Source organism: Plasmodium vivax, chromosome 11 (assembly GCF_000002415.2).
Source record: "Plasmodium vivax chromosome 11, whole genome shotgun sequence".
Taxonomy (NCBI): Eukaryota; Apicomplexa; class Aconoidasida; order Haemosporida; family Plasmodiidae; genus Plasmodium; species Plasmodium vivax.
Genome location: NC_009916.1, coordinates 310589 through 334597, shown reverse-complemented (window position 1 = coordinate 334597; position 24009 = coordinate 310589). Strand labels below are relative to the sequence as shown.

General features: G+C 43.1%; 4 protein-coding genes across 4 annotated transcripts; all 4 read left to right on the top strand.

Annotated features, from left to right (window-relative positions):
- Positions 1-470: 470 nt before the first annotated feature.
- On the top strand, positions 471-1613 carry PVX_115085 (hypothetical protein, conserved; the record flags this gene model as incomplete). Its single annotated transcript, XM_001616358.1, has 3 exons — positions 471-894; positions 1065-1172; positions 1351-1613. The coding sequence occupies 3 exons, from the start codon at positions 471-473 to the stop codon at positions 1611-1613; spliced, it is 795 nt and encodes a 264-aa protein (XP_001616408.1).
- A 3522-nt stretch (positions 1614-5135) lies between these two features.
- Positions 5136-9371, top strand: PVX_115090 (hypothetical protein; the record flags this gene model as incomplete). Its single annotated transcript, XM_001616359.1, has 1 exon — positions 5136-9371. One exon carries the CDS (start codon positions 5136-5138, stop codon positions 9369-9371), a length of 4236 nt encoding a protein of 1411 aa, XP_001616409.1.
- Positions 9372-11436: 2065 nt separating this feature from the next.
- Positions 11437-18102, top strand: PVX_115095 (hypothetical protein, conserved; the record flags this gene model as incomplete). Its single annotated transcript, XM_001616360.1, has 2 exons — positions 11437-13569; positions 13714-18102. The coding sequence occupies 2 exons, from the start codon at positions 11437-11439 to the stop codon at positions 18100-18102; spliced, it is 6522 nt and encodes a 2173-aa protein (XP_001616410.1).
- Positions 18103-19054: 952 nt separating this feature from the next.
- On the top strand, positions 19055-23743 carry PVX_115100 (hypothetical protein, conserved; the record flags this gene model as incomplete). The annotated part of the gene is made up of 2 exons (XM_001616361.1): positions 19055-22116; positions 22244-23743. The coding sequence occupies 2 exons, from the start codon at positions 19055-19057 to the stop codon at positions 23427-23429; spliced, it is 4248 nt and encodes a 1415-aa protein (XP_001616411.1). The 3' UTR covers positions 23430-23743.
- Positions 23744-24009: the final 266 nt, after the last annotated feature.

Sequence of the window (24009 nt, the reverse complement as noted above, 5' to 3'; positions counted from 1 at the left end):
TGGATACACATACTCTCGCTGATACGTGCGCGCGTGGTTGGGGTGGCCAACGGGTAAAAGCGGTGTACGTACAGGTTGAGAAAAAAAAAAAAAAAAAAAAATACGCGTATTTGTATGCATATGCATATGCGTATGCCTGCCCATCATGGAGTTAGCTCCCCCCTCCATTAATCAATCGCCAACGCGGAGGAGTTTCCCAAAGAACGTTTCACACTTTCTCGCAACGTTGACCTGTGAAGGCACACATATTGTAAAAGTGATATCTTTCTAAAAAGGCTAAATAAGCAGATTGTTGTTTAACCCCCCCACGTTGTATATATATATATATATATATATTTTTTTCCCAGTTGGGCAGGCATACGTGTGTGTGTTTTTTTTTTTTTTTTTTTTTTTTTCCTGGAACAACCCATGTGTCCTTTCTCCATTTGGCTAGCCAACTTCCGAGAAAGGTCCACGTAGAAGAAAGCGCCATGGACGTGTTATGTCACAAGTGGAATGACAAAATGAAAAATTTACACTTTAAAATAAATAAACTGCGTAACGATATAGACGATTTTAAGAGGATTACCATCAATACGTGCATTCAAAGAAACAAAAAGGTGTCCTTTTCAAACCTGAACAACAACATGCGAAGGAGAGAACTCATAAGCATGAGCAATTACGAAATGAAGCCCAACTTGAGGAAGGCAAATAACTGCACCTATGTGTTGCGCGATGACAAATGCAATAAGACAGGCAATGTGCCTTTGCCCCTCTCGAAGAACGTGTCTAATAAGGTCATCAAAACGAATGACGCCAAAGCTCTGGACAATAAAATCTCCCTGAAATTTAGCTCAAGAAATAAGCGGAAAAATGAAAAGGTGATCAAAATGAATGACAGGAAGTGGCTAAACGGTAGGTGCGTGGATGGCGGGGAGGTTGTCGGGGAACATACCGCAGAGCATTGCTCTCCCCAGGGGTATATCCCCTCGCCAGTCGCGCAACCGGGCAATTCAACTCGAAAAAATAAAAAATAGCCATGTGCGCAAACTCGCCTCGATAAACCTCCTCCCCTAACCCCGCAGCGACGAAGCATATGAAAGTCGAGAAAGAAAATGACATCGGAATGGAGAAAATTTTCGAAAAGAAAAAGAGCGCGAAGAATAGGAGGTTGTACTTGGAGGGGGAAGAGGGTAACCGCGCGAAAAGGAGCTGTGCATGGGGGATGAGCAATCCAAAGTGCGCGTGCGTTCATGTAGTTTCTGTTTTTTTTCCTCTTGCCTGTGTTAGCGTGTTGCTTTGTCACCCTGCCGCTGCACCATGCCGCTGCACCTTGTCGCTACACCTCGTTGCTACCCCTCCCCCCTTTAGGCAACGTACAGGCGTACCCCATCTACTCCGACGTGGAGGTGGGGTTCGAAAATATATCGCGCCTTGAGGATGAAGCCTTGTCAAAAGTAAAAAAGGAGAGCCAGGACGACGACGATATTAAGACGTCAAGGCAGCTAGCCGAATGGAGCTCAGATATGGTTCACAAGTATCTTGAGGAGACCATTGAAAAAACGAGAGTACTTTTTCAAAGTGCGGATTTGAAAAGTCGACAGGAGGAAATGCTCAGGCGGATGAATTCTTAGAGGGCAGTGGCAAGGTGCGCGAGCGCATTTTGAAAGGCTTCCCCAAACGCATGTATATGCCGATGCGCATACTTACATGCGTGCCCATACACACATTATGAGCACTCGTTTGGGAAGAAGCACTAGCATAAGAGGACAAGGCGCGTGATGCCAAGCATCTCTCTCTGTCTCCCTCCAAAGCTGCTCCGAAAAACGTACATTTAAAAGCGCAAAAATGCGCATCGCGAAAGGAAATGTTTTTTTGGCAAAAGTTAAAGCATTTTTCTTTACCCACCAGTTTGTTGGCCGTACGTCGTTGGACGTGCGCCGTTAGACGTACATTGTTGGACGTACCTTTTTGGAGTGGCTTTTCGCGTCTTATCCCTTGTGCGCGAGTGTGTCCATACAAATGCCTGTGTATACGCACGTGCGTATGTGCGCACATCGCATTTGTACGCTGGCCTGTCTTTAACAATTCGTTTCATCTGTCACGGGCGCCGCTTTACTTTGCGCCCTTTAAACGCCTTTTTTTGTGCCTTTTTTGTGCCCAGTCTACGCCCTTTGTGCGCCTTCTTTGCGCCCCTCTTTCACGCTGGCATTTCCAGACACAACTTACCCCGTGGCAATCACGTTGAGCGAACTTTACCGCACCGTACTGTCCAAACGTTCTAACAAAAAATGGTGTGATGAAACTGGGCATTTTTAACACAGTAGGGAGGTGTGCTAAACTGCGGCTGTATACCCATATGTGCTAACAGGTGCTGCATCGATTATACCCCCTACGTATGTACCGACTCAAACGCAGAGTAGGCACCCCTGGGCTCAGCAAACTGCCCTTTTTTTTTTTCCAACTTGAAGTGAACGAGAAGGGGTACAAAAGGATAAAGAGATGCATCGCCATGCATGTCAGCGTGTATCAAAATTATGGCAATTTATGTATTTTTTTTTTCCCCCCCCTTTTATGATGCTATAAAAGCAAAGCGGCACACCGGTCGTTGGATGCTGCATGCCGGAAAATCCGCACTACCAATTGAACCTTTTCGTTAAAGCATTCGCCTTGTCTATCGGGAATAAAAACCAATCAGACAGGGAGGTAGCAGAAATGGCATTGCCTTTCGTGAGGTGTGCAATTGGAACATCAGTCTATCCGAGACGTGTACATGTGAGTGCCTATCTACAGGCAAATGGATAAGAGCGCATCTTCCTTGTTTGCTAATATGCACACAGTGAAGGGATGCGAATGAGAATGCTTATCGTTATGTGTGCGAAGGGGCAACGAAGTAACCGCCCAAGCGAGAGGCATACACTCCTTTGCATGAGCATTTTTGGGGCCTTTTTTTTTTACGTCAAATGGATTCCTTGGGTGCACACATAAGGGGCGTATAGGCACAGCGCGTAAATGGGTGAAGCATCGAGGGAAACAAAATAAAAAGAATAAACCGAAGCAACAGAGTGCAGGCAACTTTTAAGGTAAAGGGGGGCGGCGCGGAAGCCTCTCAAATCGCACCTCCTCGATTGGAGATATGATTCGTTCGAAACGAAGGGGAGGGGAGAACAAATAGTGAACATAGTGAACATTGTGTAAAAACGAAAAATAGCAACGATGTTGCGTGCAGGGGGAGGAAAAACAAAAAAAAAAAAAAATAAACGCGCTTTGCCATTTTGATCCGTTTAACGTTTAACCCATTTGCAAAATAAAACTTTTCAGAAATATCATCCGGAATGGTTAGTCAATTGTTCTCTACACAAAAGTGACGTAGTACCTTAGTGATGAGCAAAAAGGTGTAACAGGGGTTACAGTGTAATGATACGGCATGCGGTTAATGAGCTTTTGGGGGACAAAATAAAAGATCAGCTTCTACCCTGCTGTGATTTGCCAATTTGAGGCACCACTTTCACTTTCGAGAAACGAGTGTGCGGGCCGCTTAAAAGATAATTCGAATCTTGGATGCGTTCAGATGACGAGTTTTTTTTTTTTTTCTAACTCAGCTTTTTCGAAATTGTTCATAAAAAGGAAGGCTTTCGTTTTTCACTCGTTAAATTATTCTTTCACGATGGAAAGGGGGTGGGACAAGAAAAAAGCGGTATTTTAAAAATAACGGCATTTTTATTAAAAAAAATAATGAGATATTTAAATAAAAAAAAAAAAAGCACTTTCAAAAATAAACGAAAAGTGATGTTTTAAAAAAATTGCCCTCAGAGCTGCACGAAAAAAAAGTGTATGCAAAATGTGAGAAAAAAGAAAAAAAAAATGCATTCAATTCAACCCCTATGCCCTATGTGTTTTTATCAAAAAAATAAATATCATATAACCAAACACATAGGGGGAAAAAAAAAAAAAAGATTAACGATAAAAAAGGGTGGCACCAAAAGGGGAAAAGTGCAAATGTTTGCAAAATATAGAGAGGAAATGTAAAGGGGTCGAAGGGAAGATGATAATAGGAAAATAATACTGCGTTAACGCGAGCAGTATATAATATGTATATGTATACATACGCATATGTCATTTTTTGGCCATACGCATGTGCTCCTTTTGGCTTGCATGGTGGAGCGCACCTTCCGGTTTGCAAAACATTCGTGCGTTTTGTCGCGTGCGATCCCTTTTGCCGTTTGTGAGCACATAGATGTGATCTTTCGCGAGGCCTTTTTCCCGTTCTCACCGTTTTTGTTTTTTAACCTCCCGAGAGATCGTTCCTACCAAGTGTGCTCCCCCCCAAAGCCAAAGCGGACTTTTTTCCCTTTATAAAGAAAAAGAGGGCTCTTAAAGGGGGCATTTCGTGACGATATATTTAAGTATTCGTTTATTCGGTCATTTGTACAATATTCATTTATTTTCATCCATTTATTCTTCCATTTAGTTAATCATTCACGTATGTATTGCACTTTTGCTCTGGCTGCCCCGCGCATATGGCATGCATATGGTTACGCGCGTACACTTTCATGTGCTTGCTTTTTCAAATCAGTTATTAATTTTTTTTCTCCTTTTTTTGAACATCGCTTTACTCGTAATTGTCGCCATACCGAATGTCTTAAGAGGCTCTCGTGAGTTAATTTTTTTTAAACACATCCCTTGCAAGTAAAAATATTTTGTCAAACAAATTTTTTGTACACTTGTGAACCAGAGGCGTCATTTGCCCTTCCGCTATCCCGCCATCCTTCTGCTACACTTCTGCTATGCTTATCCATTTTTTTTTTCCTTTTTTCGCCTTAAAAATTTAACCTGAAAGAAGGCACTTCAAAACCCGCGGGGTGTATGCTGGTGTTTGGTGAATCATCCCTTCGCACATCTTTACGCAACGCACACGTGTAGGTGTACCCTCTCCCCTCAGTGCATGCCCACACTCGTCGGCATGCAGGCACACGTCGGCATGCAGATACACGTCGGCACGCAGATAAACATCGCTATGCACGTAGGCAGCGGCATTTGCTTAACCCCGTGTTGGGAAATCTCAAATTAAAAGGAACTTAAGAGAAAAAAAAAAAAAAAAACAGAGGAAAAAAACGCAAAGAAAGAGAAGTCCCCCTTTATAAAAAAAAAAAAAAATGAACATTCAGAAAGAGGCGAAAAATCGAAACACAGGAAAATATGATCATGCCAAAAAGGAAAACAAAAATAACCAGGAAAGTTACTCCGCCAATTTGGTCAACCCAGATGATAAGGTGAGCATGCTTAAGAACAGCAGCAACGCAATAGGGTGCTCTCAAGAAATTGCCGGTGAAGATCCCAAAGTGAACATTAATCAAAGTGTGTTAAAAAAAGTTACAACAGCGTCGGTTTTTAAAACTGATGGTGACACGACAGACGATGCGAAGAAGAAATGTAATAACAATGAAAATGCCAATGAGGAAGTGCATTATAAGGGCAGCACCGGTGCCGCGGAAGGCACCCCCGTAAGGACTACCACGGAAGGCGTCGCGCATGATAACGGCAAGCGTGACATGTGTAGCCATAGCAATGTCGCGAAAGGGGGAGATAATTACCAACATGGTCATATCGCATGCGGTTCCACGAACGATGACAAAGGAGGCAAAACGCAAAGCGGCGCGATCGGTGCATGCAAGGACCAGGGGGATAGCAGCCAAAGCAACGACCGAGAATTGGAAGGAGGGAAAAATGTTGAAACATTAGATAAAGTGTCACCAAAAAGTGAAGTAAAAAAAAAACACTACAGTAATTTGTTGCCAAACAGAAATTGCAACGATGATGATAAGTGCAACTCGTCTCAGAATGTTAAGGAGGTGCCTCCTAGTCAAGAGGAAAAGGAGAAATCCGAAACGAGTCCTCCAGCAGGCGATAGGAAGGGTGTGAATAAAGACCCCCCTGCGAATGACGAAGGGGGTTCCCCATCCAAAGGGGGTAATGGAGACAACAAACCAGTTGACACTTCCGTGGAAGCGCCCCCTTTTAATACCCCCCAAAAGGGTACCAATAATGACGCGGAAGAGGTGCAACACGCCAAAATGGAGGGCCCAATCAGCACCAAACAGAATAGTGAAAAGGCTGAGAGCAGCAAGAAGGGAAATGCAACATTGGAAGAAGAAACGAAGCCGAGCGAACCAATTAATAGCACCAACATAAGACAGGGCAAAAATGCCAATATGAATAAAAATAAAGGTGTAGTGAATAATGATTTAGACGTAATAACCGAGGAGGGAGGAAAGACTGAACGGGGCCAAAAAGATAATCACCCGAATGGTTATTTAAACTCCAGTGCCAACAGAACAGCGAGCGGGAGCAGCAAGAAGGTGAGCCCCTTTAAACGAAGCGAGCATCAAAAGGATAAAGAAAACAGTAATGAGGAGACCAGCACCAATAATGTGATGAGCCAAAAAAATGGAAATTACAAAAAGTTCCCCTCGCTGAATAGTGCCAAAAACGGGGCATCCTTTAAGAAGGAGGCAAGAAGGAACAACCCCAATAATGGGAGCTCCAACAGGAAGAGTGAGAACTACAAAACCTTTGGCCACAGTAAGAGGGACGAATGTTGGAAGAGCTGTAGAGACAAAAATGAGGATCACAACGCCGCAAGCGGGGACTACGTTAGAGGCGGAGAGAGTTACAAAAATGAAGAGAGTCACCCTCTCGGGGGGAATTCCCCCAACAACAGTCACGGTAGAAATGGTGAGCCGCATAGGGCAAATGAAAGGGGCTTCAAAAACGGCAACCCGCACACGTATAGAAACGCGGTTAACGGGGGCCACAAAAATGTGGGTGCTACGGCCCAAACGGGCAACTCCGCAAAAATGAACGATAATTGCCACAACGCAGACAGTTATAAAATGGGCAACCAGAAGAATTACCACCGTAGCGGCAATAATGAAGATGCCACGGGCAGCCACGACCAGGGCGTGTGCTGGATGAACCAGCAGGAGCAGCGCGAGCAGCAGGAACAAAGTGGAAAAGGCGAAAGCTTTAATTTTAGGAGAAACCAGCTGAAGAACAAAAAAGAAGCAACGGGCGTGAAGCAGAAGGACACGCGGTTTCACATGGCGGAAAAGCACGCCAAGAAATTCGACGCGAATTATTTTGCAAGAAGTGACAGCGCAAATGTTGGTAACGATAGCGGCAGTGCTAGCAAAAAAAAGGTGAATTCGTTTAGCAAGCAAATGCAAAGTACCAATTATAGCAAACACTCACCCGTTAGCGGCGATAAAAATGGGAAAGAGACCAACGGGTATGACGAAAATGATTCCATGGGAGCGTTTACAGAAGGAGACATCAGTAGAAAAAGCTCCGAGTTGGTGAACAAGCAGGTCATACACACGGCCAATTGTACGTCTCCATCGGGTACCTACCACAATAGTGGTGAAAAGACTCATGAGCATATGACCCGTTCAGGTAAGAAAAATAGCACTACCATGGGTAGCCCTTCACACCGCGGCCATATTGACAAGGCTAACAAAACGTATGCTAAGCTCACACATACCAATGATGGTCAGGACAACCCAAAAGAGAGCATCACCCCTGGTGGTAATTCTGATCAGATGAGAAGCGAAAATAAGGGCGGTTTTATCCCCAAAGCGGATATCAGCGACAGTGGGCGAGGCAAGATTGGTAGCAGTGGCGAAAAAGACGCAATGAAGGAGATAAGGAGAAAGGAACACAAGAAGGGGGATTACCCAACGGTGGAAGGGGGAGGAAGCGGTGCACATGTAAAAAAAATTGAACGACGAGCGAAGCATTTTACGGCCCATCCGGGAGATGCCGCAAAAAGTTATGTACGCACAAACGGGGATGAATACCACCACGCAGGAGCCAATGGGGATGAGAAGGATCACACAAGCTCACCACCAGGTGAGAAAGATAAGAACCTTAAAAATGGTGGAAAGCAAAACCTTTTGAGTGGCCCAGAAAATAAAAGGAAAGTGTTTTCCCCCAAAACGGATCAAAGGAGTAGCAACGCAGACGAAGTAACCCACCCTTTTAATTTTAAAGAGTTCGAATGCTGGATGAGCGGAAGGTATAATAAGCTATTAGAAACATACATCGATCAGGAGAATAGGAAAAAAAACAACAGTGAAATGTTTGAGGAGGAAATAAAAGTATACGAATTGTGTTCTGCTTACACCAACAGTGGTGTGCAAAAGGACACCCATGAGGACCTCTCCCAAATGACAGAAACGTTAGGAAGCCGAGGCACCACTGAGGAGGATGCTGCAAGAAGTAAGGACAACACGGATGTTCAAACGAACCCGGAAATGGCAAATGAAAGGGAACTGGTGATTGAAGGTAGGGGCGGGTTCTCCACTAGGGGGAATAAAGGCGAACATGTAGACAACGGCGCGGGAGATAGTTATAACACTGCAAAGGGTAATTACTTCCCGGGTTCAAAAAATCACATGCATGTATTAAATAGCAGCGCCGCCCACCAGGGCGAAAACAGGTACTACCAAAGAAACAATAATTACCGCCCAAATCATCAGAAAAGGTCTTTGCAGTTGTTCCACAAGAATGGCCCACAGAATAGTCCACATAATGACAAGGCACCCTTTATGAGTTTTTCTTCGGGTAAAAAGTGGGACAACTCGGGTAGGGCAGGAGGAGAGGAAGTGGTCGAAAGTGCGATTGAGGGCGCAAAGTTGGAAGGAAATGCAAACACAAACACTGGCATGCACGCAGACATTAACGATGACATGAACGCTGACATGCACGCCGACAGCAACGCCGACACTAACACTGAGGCAAACGGCACCCCCTCTGTGAAAAAATACAGCGCACACAGCAAGAACAGCCAGGGCGAGGAAAAAGCCAGCGACGGCAACTTCAGCAGAAAGACCTACTACGAAAAAAAACCAGCGGGAAAACGGTTCGGCAATAGCAACATAACCACCAAGAAGCTCAGTAGCAACAATGGGTTTTACAAGAAGAAGTATCACGCTGGAGACCAAAAGAACGACTACATGAGAACTGAAATGAACAACGCGACGTTTTACAAGTCCAGTAGGCAACCGATGGGGCAACACAATAGTAAGAGGAGCAACTGGAGCGCGAAATTGGTAAACGACCGGTTTGGAAATCGGTACGAAGAACCCTTCGGTGAGCCCTTTGGTGAACGACTGAACGAACGGTTTAGTAAGCAAAACAATTCAAACGACATGGACCACACGAGTGGCATGTTTTATGCCGCTAAAAATAGGATGGACAATCATGTGTTGCTACGAAATGAAATGGGTGCCGCCAATACGCATACTTCCAATCCAGCTGGGAATAGTAAGAAATCGAACGCAACATATTTAACAGCAAAAAGTGAAGGTGCCAAGAATAGGCACTACGAGTGACTGATGGGTGTGTAGGGTACCCCCTGTTAATATGAACAAATCCTCTGAACGGATAAATTTGTGTATTACTAATTTGTGTGTGGGGACAATTTGGATAACTCCGAAATAGGAGTGCAATTTGTTCGTTTAAAAGTTAACTGGTAAGTTTGCCCACGTGGGTGGCTCTGCCCAAACGGAGGAGTTATTCTGCCGATCAATTTGACATACGCCAATTTGGGATCTTCCATGAGGGGAACCGATCCAGCACTCACATAAATGACAGCATAGCAATAAAAATGGACTGGGAATACCGCAGTGTTGACAATTTTAAAATGTGTTAATTAAAATGAGGGGAAAGAAGAAAGAAAAAATCACAACTGTTTAATAGCTGTCCGTAGTTTTTTACCCCCCCCCCCCCAAAAAAAAAAAATACATAGTTATTGAGAAAACCCCAATAGAGACTTCTTACTTTTGTAGCCCCCCAAAGGAAAAGCTATTAAAATTTGAGCTAGCCAAAGAGTATTTTTTCTCTTTTTTATTTTTAATACCTTACCTGTTCATAATTTTTTCTTTTTTTTGTCATTATATACATGTTATTTTTCATTTCCCTTATGTGTTTATCCATTTATCGATGTGTGTGTAATTTTTTTCTCCCTCTTTGGCTGTTTTCTGCTTTTTCTTTTTCTCTATTTTTTTGTGCATTTTTTTTTGTTTTTGTTTTTGTCCTTGTTTTTGTTATTTTTATCCCCACCTTTTTAACGAATTTTTCTTGGCCCAACGTTTTTTTTTTTTTTTTTTTTTTTTCCACATTGCTGTCATTACAACTATGAGCACATGTCATGTTTTACGCCATGAATATTTAGTCCTGTACACATGTATTTTTTAAATAGGAAAATGCTACGCAATTTAGAATTATTTTTCCTGAACACCAGCAAAAAGGAGAAGAAAGCTTAAATGTATTTTTAAGAAAAATAACTCGCCCCAGGTGGTGGTCTGAACGGCAAGGTTGTGCTACACTGTTGCCTATTTCTGCCTGAACAAAAAAAAAAAAAAATAAAAAAAATAAAATAAAAATAAAAATAAAAAAAATAAAATAAAAATAAAAATAAAAAAAATAAAATAAAAATAAAAATAAAAAAAATAAAATAAAAATAAAAATAAAAAAAATAAAATAAAAATAAAAATAAAAAAAATAAAATAAAAATAAAAATAAAAAAAAATAAGCAAATTAATAAATAATTAAGTACTAAAAGGAGCAACCGAACGAGTGAGCGAAAATCACGCGAAATGTGCTAAAGTGAGTAAACTCCAAGGGAACTCCTTTGCGCGCGCAACCCGTGTGCGGCCAATCTTAAGTATGCGAGGATTTTATTGGCTGAATAAAATTTCGCAACGCAAGTCTTAATACATTGCACTTGCGCACATTTGAAAAAACTTGGCTTATTAACGTAGAACATGGAAAAGTAAAAGAAATTAAAGGTGGGAAAAAGGAAAACCCCGTGCTTATTTCGCTTAAATGGTTACACTAAATTGAGGATATATTGTGAATTAATTATTACACATTTGAGTTTTCTTAGGGTGTTCAGTTTACGCGCATTATTTAGCTTCTTTTCCATTTTTTTTGCTTCAACACTACTGTGACTAGTTAAACAATTTACATATATTTTTTACCTCCATGAAGAAGCTGCGCGCTCGCCATCGCACATAGTGGAGAGAGACAAACGGTGTACACTAGCATTTGCGCAGACAAAGCGTAAATTCGTAGCTAACGTGTGTACGAAAAAAAGGTGCAGTTATACTGGCTGCGTGCCAGGACAAATGCAAAGATACGCAAGGGGTGGGGGGTAAAAAAAAAAAACACGATGAAATGGATCACATTACAACACATAACAAGAGAATTCTTTTGCAAAAATTTGCAAAAGGGGTTCAGTGCATAACGCCATTAAAAATTCACAAAAATTCGATTCATTTGTGGAAGTAGCCCTGAAGTGAACTTTGCAAGAGGTACTGAAGGTTTACCGCAAAGTTCATCGCAAACTTCACCACAATTTCGTCACTTCACCTTATTTAAAATCCTCGCGGAAGAATGATGGAAAATTTCATCAGAATAAACGACACGCTATTTGTCGACCTGAACAACTACCACGAGCAGGTAGACGAAACGGAAGACCTAAACATTTTCGAAGCCAACTATGTGGAAGGGGGCGCAAATTACCAACACGACGAACAAACCAGGTGCAAAGTTGAAATAAAACGGTATGTGGACATTTTTGTCGAGCTGGTAAAGGACAAGCATGTCAGTTGTGACATTTCTAAAAAGTTTAAGGACGGCAACTTAGACATTGTTAGGCTCATTCAAGCTATTAACAATTCCCGTGTGAAGGAGGAGGAATTCCATTTCACAAGGTTGATGATGATTATATGCTTAAAGAATTACATTTTTCATTACGTAAATAGATATCTGAAGAGCATCATAAAGGACTACGAGAGGAGCAAGTACAAGAAGGAAGTAAAAAACTTCGACTGCTTGATATATAGCAAAGGCAGTGGGGAGATATTCAAAGGCAGTGGGGAGGTATGCAAAGGCAGTGGGGAGGTATGCAAAGGCAGCGGGGAGGCATGCAAAGACACGTGGAGTGGCGGCCACCAGGAATGGGAAGACAAGACTCATTCCCACATCGCAGGTGCCAACTTTCTGTTCATTAAATTTTTAAGTGAAGATATTTCCAAAAATTTTGAGTTGCTGGAAAATGGCGAGAATGCCTCCAAACATATTAGCGAAAAGGAATGGGCATATTTGAAAGAAAAAATTTTGCTCCTAATTAGAAATTCGTGTGTAATTAACAGTAATGAAAACAAGAAGTTTGCCACTTTGATGGAGTTCATTGACAAGAACATGTATAGATCTTTCAAAAGGCACAAAAGCATCGTAGAAATGAAGAAGTTTAACATATGCTTATATTTCATTGACATATTTTTTAACCTATTTTTGATAGACTACCCCTGCAAGTGGGGAAATTTACTAGGTGACATTTTCAGCACCTTTAATTTTATTTCTATTTATAGTAGAAACGACTTGGCGAATGTGATAAACGGTGACTACAACTCCACGTTGAGTTGTCTAACCGATTTGATGATGTGCTGTGCTGCAGCTAGCCAAATGGAGAACATAAAAGAAGGGGGGGTTACCGGAGAAAACAACCCCCCCAGGGTGGTCATACACTTTCAGAACTTCTACTCCCTCATGTTTTTAATGAACAAAATGGTGAAGAAGTACATCCCGAGGACGCAGAACAGCAATTCGTATTCTGTGTTGTATCACAGCTACTTCATCTCGCATATAAATAGTAGCAATAAGGACTTCCTAGAAACGGGAGAATACAGCGCTTTAAAAATACCATGTGAAAATTTGTTAGCAGGGTTTAAGGACATAATAAAGGTATTCTTCCCCATTTTTAACAGACTCTTATGTATCCTGTTGAATTACGTGGAGAGTATATACGTCGTGTTTATGGTGAAGAAGATCGTGAAGTTTTTATATAAAACCTTGCTGTGCCATTTTAGCAGTTTGCCAGAGGAGTTAATGAAAAACGAACTTGACATATTATTCACAAATATAGCGAACATATTAGACATCAATTTGGATGCTTACGTGCATAACTTGTATTTTACCAACACAAGCGAGTCGTCTGCGAAGGGGTCCATCTCGGTTGCCAAAATAACTGAAGAAACGTCTTATGAAAATTTAAGCGAGCTTATTCATGTGAAAGATCATAATGCAGATAGGCTGTTCCTGATCATCCTGCTAAAGTCGAAAAAGTGGTGCTTGAAAATTTTAAATATGTTTTTGTACAGGTCCATTCACTTTGACGAAATGAATGAGACGTGGAAATCGCTGCTAAAACGTTTCGAAAATATGTACATACTATTCCTCGAAAAAATTGCCGTCCTCATTTTGAAGGCTATTATCAATACGAGTTACACGGAGGGGGATAGAATGCATTACGACAAGCTGATCTGCTACATTAGATATGTCGTAGACTTTACAGACTACTTGAACTTCGCCGATAAGTGCTTGTCCCTATCGCTGAACTACCTGTGCATGATAGTCTCCTTCGACCATTTGCAGGTGTTCGTGAAGCAGAACATTTTGAGCGAGGCGTTCTTAGGCTGCCTCTTCGTGCACATTGGCAGCAGTTCCCACGTGGAGTGCGTCGACGTAAGGAGGCCGTTGCATGGGCCACTGTGTACGCGATAGTGTGCGCTTGAGTGTGTACCTTCTTGTATAGCTGCTTGTATACCTTCTTGTATACCCCCGCGTACACCCTCACGTACACCCCCCTGTGCCGCTCCCCCCCCGCAGAATTTCTTCACGAACGGATCCCCGCAAAAGGAAGAAAGCCTGCTATTTGACAACCTCAAGTTTGAGCGGTACATCATTTGCTTCCACAAAATCCCGCTGTACCGAAAGTATCTGTCCGACTATTACGACGACACGAAGTCGAAGAACGTGTTGAAGAAGTACGTCAATTATATTATTTTTCTTTTTTGCGAGTTGCTGGACAAGTATTTTTACGACGTTATATTTTACTTAGACGCGAATGTGAAGGAGCACCTCCGAACCTGTTTAGTCCTTCAGAACGAGTATATGCATGTGCTTTACCCCGACATGTTTGTGAAGAAGGAGATGGACTTCTCCAACGACGTCGTGGAAATTAGCTGCTACAAAAAGAGCAACCTTCTAATATACGCAGAGATGTGCATGCGAACAAAGAATCATAACATTTACATACGCAGTGTGATCTCCTACATTTCTGAGATCATTCAGAAGCACATGAGGGAAAATGGCATAGACCACCAGGTGGACCTTTCGTCCTTTTACTTACTAAACAGCGACACTTTTAGCAGCTTAATTTTCATCATCAAGAATTTGCCCTTGTATAAGTACTCACAGGAGGAACTCATTTTCAAAGATCTGTACAGCATGCAGAATGAGCACAATTTGAACTTGAGCTGCCTGGTCATGAACGACATAAATTTGTACAAGTACTTTTCGCTGTTTATGTTTTTGGTGTACTACAAATGGGTGTTCATCACGAGGGTGCTGCGCGGTGTCATAGACGAGGGGGTGTTGCTGGGCGGGCCGGGCGCGTTCGCCTCGTCTGCCACGTCTGCCGCCAATGCCGCGAATGGCGCATCGCCCACGTGTCTCACTTCGTGCACTCCCATGTCTCCTGTGACCCCCCCTTTTGGCGGCCCGCCCGCCGACCAGGACGACGGCCGCGCCAGCCGCGAAAGCGAAGACCTAACGGTGGACGACTACATCGAGGAGTACTGCAAAAACAGGAAGAAGTACAAACCGCTCATTAGTAGCGACGAAAAGGAAATTGAAAAGTTTGACCACATTGTGACGGACTTTAAAATCAGAGACAAGTCCTTTTTTCTAAACTACATGTTGGTGAACATATTTCACCCCTACTCGAATAACCTGAAGAGGGTAATAATGTGGATGTTGAAGGAATACACGAGCATGACCCGGTTCAGCGAAAACGTTTTGCAGTTCTTCTTTTACATTTGCTTCGTAAATCTGTTCTATTTTGAGAAGCACTTAAAATTCAAGTCCTTCGACACGCTGATTAATTTAATGTACAAGTATGGGATTCCCAGGCAAGCTTTCTACAATGACTTTAGAGAAGTTTTCACGTTTTTATTTTTCCATCTCTTAATTTTGTTCATAAAGAATGAGTCCAGTTCGCCAGACAATGACTTTTATGAGGACAACGTGAGCATCGTGCTCAGTCAGAATTACGAGAAGAGGTACCTTCTGAGCTACCTTTTGAACTGCTTAAAGGGGGAGCATAACCCCCTGCACGACTACTCACACGAGAGGGAAAAAATGTGCCGAAGTTACCTCTACAACCAAGTGAACTGCTTCACCGACTTCTTCATCAATGATGTGTTGTATCATAACTTTCAGTACTACATAGAAAAAATGGAGGTGAGAAATTTGAACCAGTTTTTGAATTTTATATCTTTATTTTACCAAAACGAGATTAACAACAACATTTTTTTGTTTATCAACTTGCTGAACGAGTCCTTGCTGGACACCACATCTTCGCACAAGTGTGGCAGTTACAAGGAGCATTCTTCCTTTTTGCGGGCCTTGAAATTCTTTTCCTTTTTTCTGGAACATTACAAAAACGCTAGCAGCACACAGGATGTTCTGATAATTAAAATACTACAGGGCGAGAAATTTATCGCCTATTTTAAGCACATAGTGAGGACGGTCAAGAAGAATCAGGTGTGTGAGGAAATACTAAACGAGATATACTACATACTGCACATCTTTACGAAGAATTCTTTGTTCAATTATAAAATATTTTGGTTTTACTTCCTATACTCTGTGGCGTGCATTTCTAAGAGTTTGAACGTATTTCAGCTGAGGGAGGTAACAAAATTGGAGAAGGTAGCCAACATCCCTGTGTATCTGTTTCAATTTTTCAGCAACGTGATAAGGAGGGACGTTCTTTACTTCTTCTTCTCCCTGGCGGAGGAGAATCCCTTCGGTGCAAGTAGTGTGAATATTTCTCTGTTGGAGATTTTCCGAAAAATTAGTTTGTTGCTCATTCTCCTGTCGGAAGAGAATTCAAGTGAACAGCATTTTTGCAACAGTAGCACTCTGCACATATGTGGGTTGTATCTGTATAACAATTTGCTGTCCTACCTGTTTACCTTGCTCTGTAGGAATAAAATATTTTTCACCTACCTATTTTGGGGCAAACTGCGAAGGGCGTACGACTTGCTTCAGGAGGAGGACGGCGCGCAGCTGAGCGACATGGACGATGCCGTTTCGAATTATTCGTTTGGGAAGTTTGACGAGCTGAGTGGCGCCGGCAGGGGCCGCAACGGTGGCAGCAACGGTGGTTGCAATAGTGGCTGCAACAGTGGCGGGTTTGTCTTTCTGGACGAGGCCTTTTTGGAAGGCGCGGTCGGGACTAGCGGTGGAATGGGCGTCGCTGTGGGCGACGGCATGAGTGACGACCTGGACTACAGCGCGGACGACCCGGATGCGGACGAAGGGGGGGGCATGTACGTCGAGGTGGACGAGGTGGGCGAGGTGGGCGAAGTGGACCAGGTGAACGAGCTGAACGAGGAGGATAATGAAAAAGAGGCGCACACGAGTGAAGACGCGATGCGAAGCTACTCGAAGGACCCGAAGAGCCTTTCGAGCGACCTCTCCTTTCAGAGGAGCGACCTGAACGACAGCGTGAAGGAGGCGGGGGCGAGTGGCGAAAGCTGGAGAGGGGAGGTCCTTTTCTACAAGGAGATGAAAAACTACTTTCTGAACAAAAAGAAGAAGTTGAAAAGTGGGGGGCGGAAGAATAGGGGGAAGAACAGGAAGAAGAAGAATAATAGTATTAACACAAATGAGATGGTTAATATGAATGAGAACATTAACGCGAATGATAATATTAACACGAACGAGATGGCGAGTATGAAAAGGCATAAACACCAGTGGAGCCACCCCGAGGGGGGGGGCATCGCCAACGAGGCGCATAGCAGTGGCTGCTCTCAGGGGAACGCCAACTGTGGGGAAAATAAAATGGCCAAGTTGCTAAACACGGTCTATTTTAACATATTCCTTTTGAAGGACAAAAAGAGAGAACACATCAAAATGTTGCTGAAAACGCTGAAAGCTGTGAACCAGAATTTGGTTCTCAACGGTTCGGAGAATGAATACCACAATTACACCATGTTGCTCATGTTGCAGAAGAAGAGGTACATTTATCAGTCGCTCTCTCTCTACGTATTTATGGACGTACAAGACTTTTTCACCATTTTGGTAAATGAAAATATATTGGGCTCCATCATCGATGAGTGGCTAAATGATATACTTTATATTTACCAAAATTCGGACGACTTGAAGTACTTCATTTTTGCCTTTTCCAACTTGCTGATATATTTGTGTATGTACGAGCAGAAGAAGAGGGAGTCGGGCGGTTGCGTCGCCGGGGGGGGGGAAGCGGAAGGAGAAGGGGAAGAAGAGAGCGGCTTTCCCTTCCTCAAAAGCGCCAGCACTACTAACAGCAGCATGAACAACTTTGATACCATTTTGAGAGAAACCAAATTGGAATTTTTCAACCCATATGCCATAGCCCAGCTGAGGGAGAGACTACCCCGAATAGTCAACGCGGTGGTGAATGTCTTTCTGATTCTTCCTATACCGTACGAGGAAAACGTGAAAATGTTTAAGAAAAATATCCTTCGCAGATTAGCCCCCATCTGTGGTGAAGGAGACAACATAGAAAATAATAATTTGCTAAAATTTAACAGTGATAACAGAGCTACGGATAATTTGAGCGTGACTTTCAAGGAAATCCATTTTAACGATTTGCTCCAAAATATTGAGTTCATGCATTTGAATAAATATGAACAGAAGTTTTACGAGAGGAACCAGAACTCTTTGAAATTTTCATACGACAATGTGGTTCATGTTAACAAATCGGAGGACCTAATCCTTTACGATAAAAAAATATCCATCAATTATTATTTCCAAAGTGGCTTGCAAGACGATTTTGTGAATAGACTCGTTTCCGAGTGCGCTGACGAGCATTTTAAAGTAGCTCTCTACGCACGAAAGGCCTTTTCCCTGCTCAATCAGGAGTTTTTTTCGAATGAAGATTTGATTGGCATTCTCGGCTGCTCCGATAAGTATTACAACTTTGTGAATGTCATTCGGCTGGACATATGACAGAGGGGTAAGAAAAAGAAAAGGGTAAAGCCAATTCGTCGAAATGTTTTTTTTTCTTTTTTTTTTTTTTTTTTTTTTTTTGTTTTATCGAGATGTCTGATATACACTCATTTTGCTTATTATTTTATTTTATTTTATTTTTTTTGTCGCGCATATGCGTTACGTATCGCATGCACATCGTTGCAAGGACCTTTGTGTAGACACCCTTTTTGGTCGGAGGGGCCCTCTTGGGAGGAGTCGCGAGGGTGCCTAATTGGGATGTTCAAAAAAAAAAAAAAAAAAGGTGCCTACGTTGTTGGGTGCGTTTTTCAGGTGTACGTTTCGTCCGCAATGTGTGAAGCAGTGCACGGTGGGAAAAAGGGAAAGCGGAAAATGGGGGGAAATTGGCGGGGAAAATGGTGGGGATAATAACGACGAAAATGACGTGAAAAATGTAGAAAAGCACTTCCCCTGCATCGTACGCAACGGTTGAGCGGAATGTAAACACGCGCATAGCAACTTCGCACGGAGTGTAGACACCGCATTTTAGGGCAAAAGAAGTTCATTTTTGCTAAGCAGCTGGGCAGTTTGTTTTTTTGAAAAATAATATATTTCACGCCGCGCATGTGTCACAAAGCTGGCCACGCTGGGCGTGAAAATGAGGCATGCATTACATTTTCCGATAACACCTTTCGATGATATCTTTGGATGACATCTTTTTTTTTTTTTTTTTTTTTTTTTACCCTTGTTCGTAAATCTGCTCAATTAAGCGATACCCGTTCGCTTGCCAATTTGTCAACTTGTCAGATTGTTCGCATCTTCGCTGTCTTCATTTGTCCGTTTTTGCAGCCGCGGTTCGGTAGCGTTCGGTTAGCGGCTCGATTGGAGACTCTAACTAACGCTTGGGCGCATGCGCTAACACGTTAGCACGGTAGCACAGTAGCACGATAACACGCTGACCCGCCGCGCCACAATGATGCGCAGCTCAGAGAACCCCCTGTGCGACGCAAACGACGCGCATTCAGCGGAACCACCCCTGGGCAGTGCGAAAAAGAACTCGCTTCACATTTTCGGAACACACAGAGATCAGTCCGATAGCAAGAAGAAGCGAGTCCAGTGCAGGGGCTTACCAGCGGATGGGCAGTACGAGAAAGAAATATTTCGCAAAATGAAACATTTTTACAAAAATGATGAGAAGACTAGTTTGGGTTGCGATAGGAGTGTAGCTAGGGGCTCTACCCGTGTTGAGGAAACCCCCAGTGACGAAAAAGTGAGAGGGGAAGAAGCAAAGGAGAAAAATGGCTCGGTGGATGAAAACATGGAGGAGAATAAAGCAAAGCCTTTCAGCAAAAAAAGGAAGACGCTATTACATGAAGTGGCGTATGTCTCACCGGAGAGTAATTCTAAAAGGAAACGCCAAGTTGGAAGGGGAGAGGATGCAAAAGAGCCCATTGGAAGTGACCACAATGAGTTTGATAATAGGAATTTTACACATGACGAAGTTAACCGCGGGGATGACCTTCCTACGGGTAATTTACTTCAAAGGGGGGACAAAACGGATGGTTCAAAAGGGGCAGAAGAACCAGATCGGGGAGAAGCAGATCCGTCCTCTCCTTTGAATGAATACGCGGAGGGGGAGGGCAGTAGAGGGGAAAATGAATCAAACGGCGGCTGTACCATTCGGGGAGACAAAACAAATGCTCAGATTAGTTGTGATGGAGGGGTAACTGCTCATTATGAGAATGACAAGGAGGGGTTATCTCCCCTCTACAACAGTTTAGAAGTATCAAGTGAGAGAAGGGGTGGGGACCACACCTCCGCTGTGAACCGACGCAGTTCTATACCATCAGATAAGGAGAGTGGAAGAAACAAAGCAAGTGATTTAGCCAATGTAGATGCTTGTGATAGTCAAAGGGGGGAGGTGCCCAATGAAGGTAGTCACTACCCTGGTGCAGATAAGGCGAGCACCGGCACTGCAAGTTGTGAGGAAGAACTGAATGGCAAAATGGAGTCCAAACAGAAGGGGGAACCAAACATAGGTGGTGCTAATGGTAAAGGGGAAGCCACTGTCAGGAACGGCCCTAAACATGCGTTCAAGGGAAGCAGCAGCGCCGTTAAAAATAGTATTGTAGAGAAAAAGAAAAAGATTAAGAGCATCCACAACGAGATTTTGAGCCTCATTAGCGCGGATAGCTTTGCAGGAGAAGGAGAGCTGACGAACTACGGAGTGGATTTTCTAAGAAGGGAAAATGTATCACTTGGTGGGGGGGACCAACGAGGGAAGCAGCTACACACAGGAGTGAATGGAAAAGAGGAAAATGGGAAAGATCCACAGATAGATAGCCACACCGGCATGCTCTCACAGTATCAGCTTGTCAGCCCGTCGGAAGAAAGGCTCCTTTTAGAGGACTACAAATCGGTGTGCCGCTATCAAAGGGGATCACTTCAAAAAGGGGTACACCAAGTGGAACACGAAAATGGTGGCGGTGTGCAGAGTGAAGAAGTAACCACATGTAACAGAATGGATAAGCCTATCGAGGAGGGTATAAATAGGCACAGCTCAACAAGTGGAAGTCAAAATCGTCCTCTGGAAAAGCCTTCTTTGTGTAATGCCGAGTTGGTGGGAAAGGGCCCAAGAAGTGTGATGATCCGTCAGAAGGGAGATATTCACAAGGAAAAAAACCCACATGGAGGGAGAATCGCATGGCCGGCACAGCCAAAGAGCAGCCTGCTAAGAAAGGCAAAGCTAATCTACGAGAGGGAAAAAAAAACATTGGAAATAAACCGAAAATACCTGAATAAATATGGCTACTTTAAAATCATTTTGAACACCTACAGTAGAAACGATCTGCTGAACATGAGCGAACATGGCGTTGATTTTGACTTATCAAAAATTTTATTCTCACATGACATCATAAAGAAAATTAACCGAGTGAACTTCAAGACGGTTATAAAGGCTCTGGACTTTTACGGCTATCTCTACGACCATACATTTTTAAAAAGGCTATCTAATAAGGTTACCATAAACGAATGGCTATGTAACTCCATTTTTTTTCAAAAAATATTTACAAGGAAGGAGCTAAATGTGGGGATATTCTATGATCTTGTGTATTACTTCCTCTATTTGAATCCTGCCTTTGTACATTTCTTCTTTAGCAAAAATGGAGGGAAATTTGTGAAAAGATTTTCTCTATATGACAGATGTAAGGCGATTAGACTAGTGAATAAGGTTGTTGCTGAGTTGAAGATTATTAGGCCGTCTACCGACTCGGTGGTGCGATTTTTGTTCGGCTTTTTTTCACATACAAAGGGGGGGGAGGAAGCAAGAAGGGGGGGTAGCAAGAGGGCCCTACGTGGGCGTGAGCGCAGAGAAAAGGACAACTCGGCGGGTATGCCCGTGGAGGGTATGCCCTTGGAGGATGTATCCATCACGAATATGACGATGGGGGAATGGACGCCCCCCGTTAACCGGAGTGACCGTCTAGTGGGTAACCCCATGAAGAGGAAGCCCCAGGGACGCAGGGAAAAAAACACCCACGTGTACATAAAAAATGCCAAGTTTAAAAAAACGGGGCTACGAAATATTTTAAACAAAATTTGGCAGAAAAACGATTTGTACGTAAGGGAGGAAGTGTATTATGGGAACAACTTCACCGTTAGGAGAAGGGTGCGAGGAAATGAAGCTCATCATTTGAACATGCTTAACAATCTTTTGTTCGAGTCGAATGGCACGACGAGCGCGTCTTCGGCTTATTCATTTGGGGGCGAAGGGGGGCTGGGTTGCGGCTTCGACAAGTCAGGCGAAGTTAACTTTGGCAGGAGCGGCGCGGACGGCGGAGGTGACTCAGACGATGATGTAAGCGGCGGTGGTAATGTTAGCGGCGATGGTAGTGTAAGCGGCGCTGAAAATGTAAGAGGCGGCGAAAATGTAGACGGCTGCGACGAGAGGAGGGCCACCAAAACGTTTCACTCGCTGGACTGCGTGCCGAACGTGTCCTTCGATTTGTTCTCGCAGGAGGGGGACTCCTTCCAAAGGTGAGTAGTGGGGCGCGCGTGGGCAACAGCTGGAGTGGGGTACACCATACGTGTTGCTTATACCCCCCAAAATGTGACGAACAAATTTCACTTCCATTTTTTTTCCCTCGTTTGAAACCCTCCCCAGGGGAGATTCCTACCTAACGCTGTGTTTCAAGGAGGAAGAAAAATGTAACACGGAGAAATATGTTAAGGATGTTACCTACCTGGGAATCAGAGTTAGCTCAAAGGAAAACAAAATAAACTGCTACAACTGTTTTGATGTTAATTTGAAAGTGTATTTAGAGGAATATCTCCTGGCAGATGTCAAATATAACATTTCCAAGGAGGGGGATTACGCGTCTGCCTTTTTTCCCGTGTGGCCACATAACCCTGATTACTTTGGGTACCAAATTGGGAGGAACATCAAAAAGGAGTTCAGCAAAATGAGGAAAAGCACTGCAATGAAGGAGAGAGGAGAAGTGGAAAAAAAATCGATCGGAAATGTCCTCAACAAAATGGATGGTAAAGCGGTAAGGTGTGGTGAGTATGTCGCAAATTGTACATCTCGAGAGAGAAAAAAAAAGTTCCTTTTTTCCAAGCGGGACAGTCGGCCCAGTAACGCTCAGAACAACTCACAGAGGAGAGACAGCCAAGAGTGGAAGGAAGATAAAACTCGAAATGTAGATCATATGAAAATAAAAGACTGCTGTTTTGTGCTAAACGTAAAAATATACCCCATGCGCACTTTAGCATTGTACCTTTTGTATAATGCATTATACCAAGATAAGAACGCAAAGATTTTGGAGCTGTACTCTAGTAGCTTAAATAAAGAAACGAAGGAATGGCTGCTCCTCTTTCTTCTTCCTCACTTTGTAAACAAATGCATACATAAAGTTACCTACCCCCTAAAGCTGACCAGAAATATTTTCTCCGAATCGAATGAATTTTATGAAGACTTTTTTTCCAATGAATATTTAAAAATTAATGAGATTGAGAAAATTATTATATACACAAAGAATAACAGCGATGATGATGTGGAGATATGTCCCTTTTCCTTTTGCTATTTGTGGTTAAAATCTACCAAGCAGAGAATTGATAGGTGGATTAGCTCCAAAATTAATGAAGTGCTCTTTACATTTCCCTTTGCGAATTTTTTGCTGAGTAAATATTTCTCGAATTTCATTTTATTCATTCAGTTGTTCCATACCTGCTTGGATATAGATCACATGTATCTCTGCAAGTCCCACTTTTACGTTTCCCTCAAGCACAATTTGTCCTTTCTGCACGAGTCGCTGGTCAGCGTTTTGTTCTCCCCGCCCCAGAGGTGGTAAAAAAAGAAAAAAAAAAAAAAGGGGTGAACTCAACAGGGGTAATAAAACGGGTGTTGTTTTTATGTGCATGTCTGCGCGTGTGTATGGGCATTTGTGTAGCTACTTTCCCGTTTGCACGTCGTTTTCTTCTTTCGTTTATGCTTGTCCCGATTGGTGACTCAGTCTGCGGGGCCCATTTTTAGATTTCTTTTTTGTGCGCCTTGCCAACCCCTTGAGGGGCACCTTTTTGCAAACGTTTGTTCACATACCGCGGTTTCTTCCCCTTTTTTGTGAAAACGCTTTTAAAAGGGGAATGCCTAATGAGGGGTACCTACTTGCGCGCTGCGTGTTTTCTAACTTTTTTTTTTTTTTTTTTTCGCCAAAAAGGGCCACGTTAGAGGGCTGTGAACGGGCAGCAGCATGTAAAAGAAAAAGAAAAAAAAAGAAAAAAAAAAGATAGTATAGTAAGTATAGCATAGTAAGTACAGCATAGCATAGCACAGCGTAGCACCACTTCGAAGTGACCCTTTTGCCACCCCCCTAATGCGGAAGGGGGGTAGAGTTAGGGTGAGCCTAACGGCGCGTTCACATGCTGATAGAG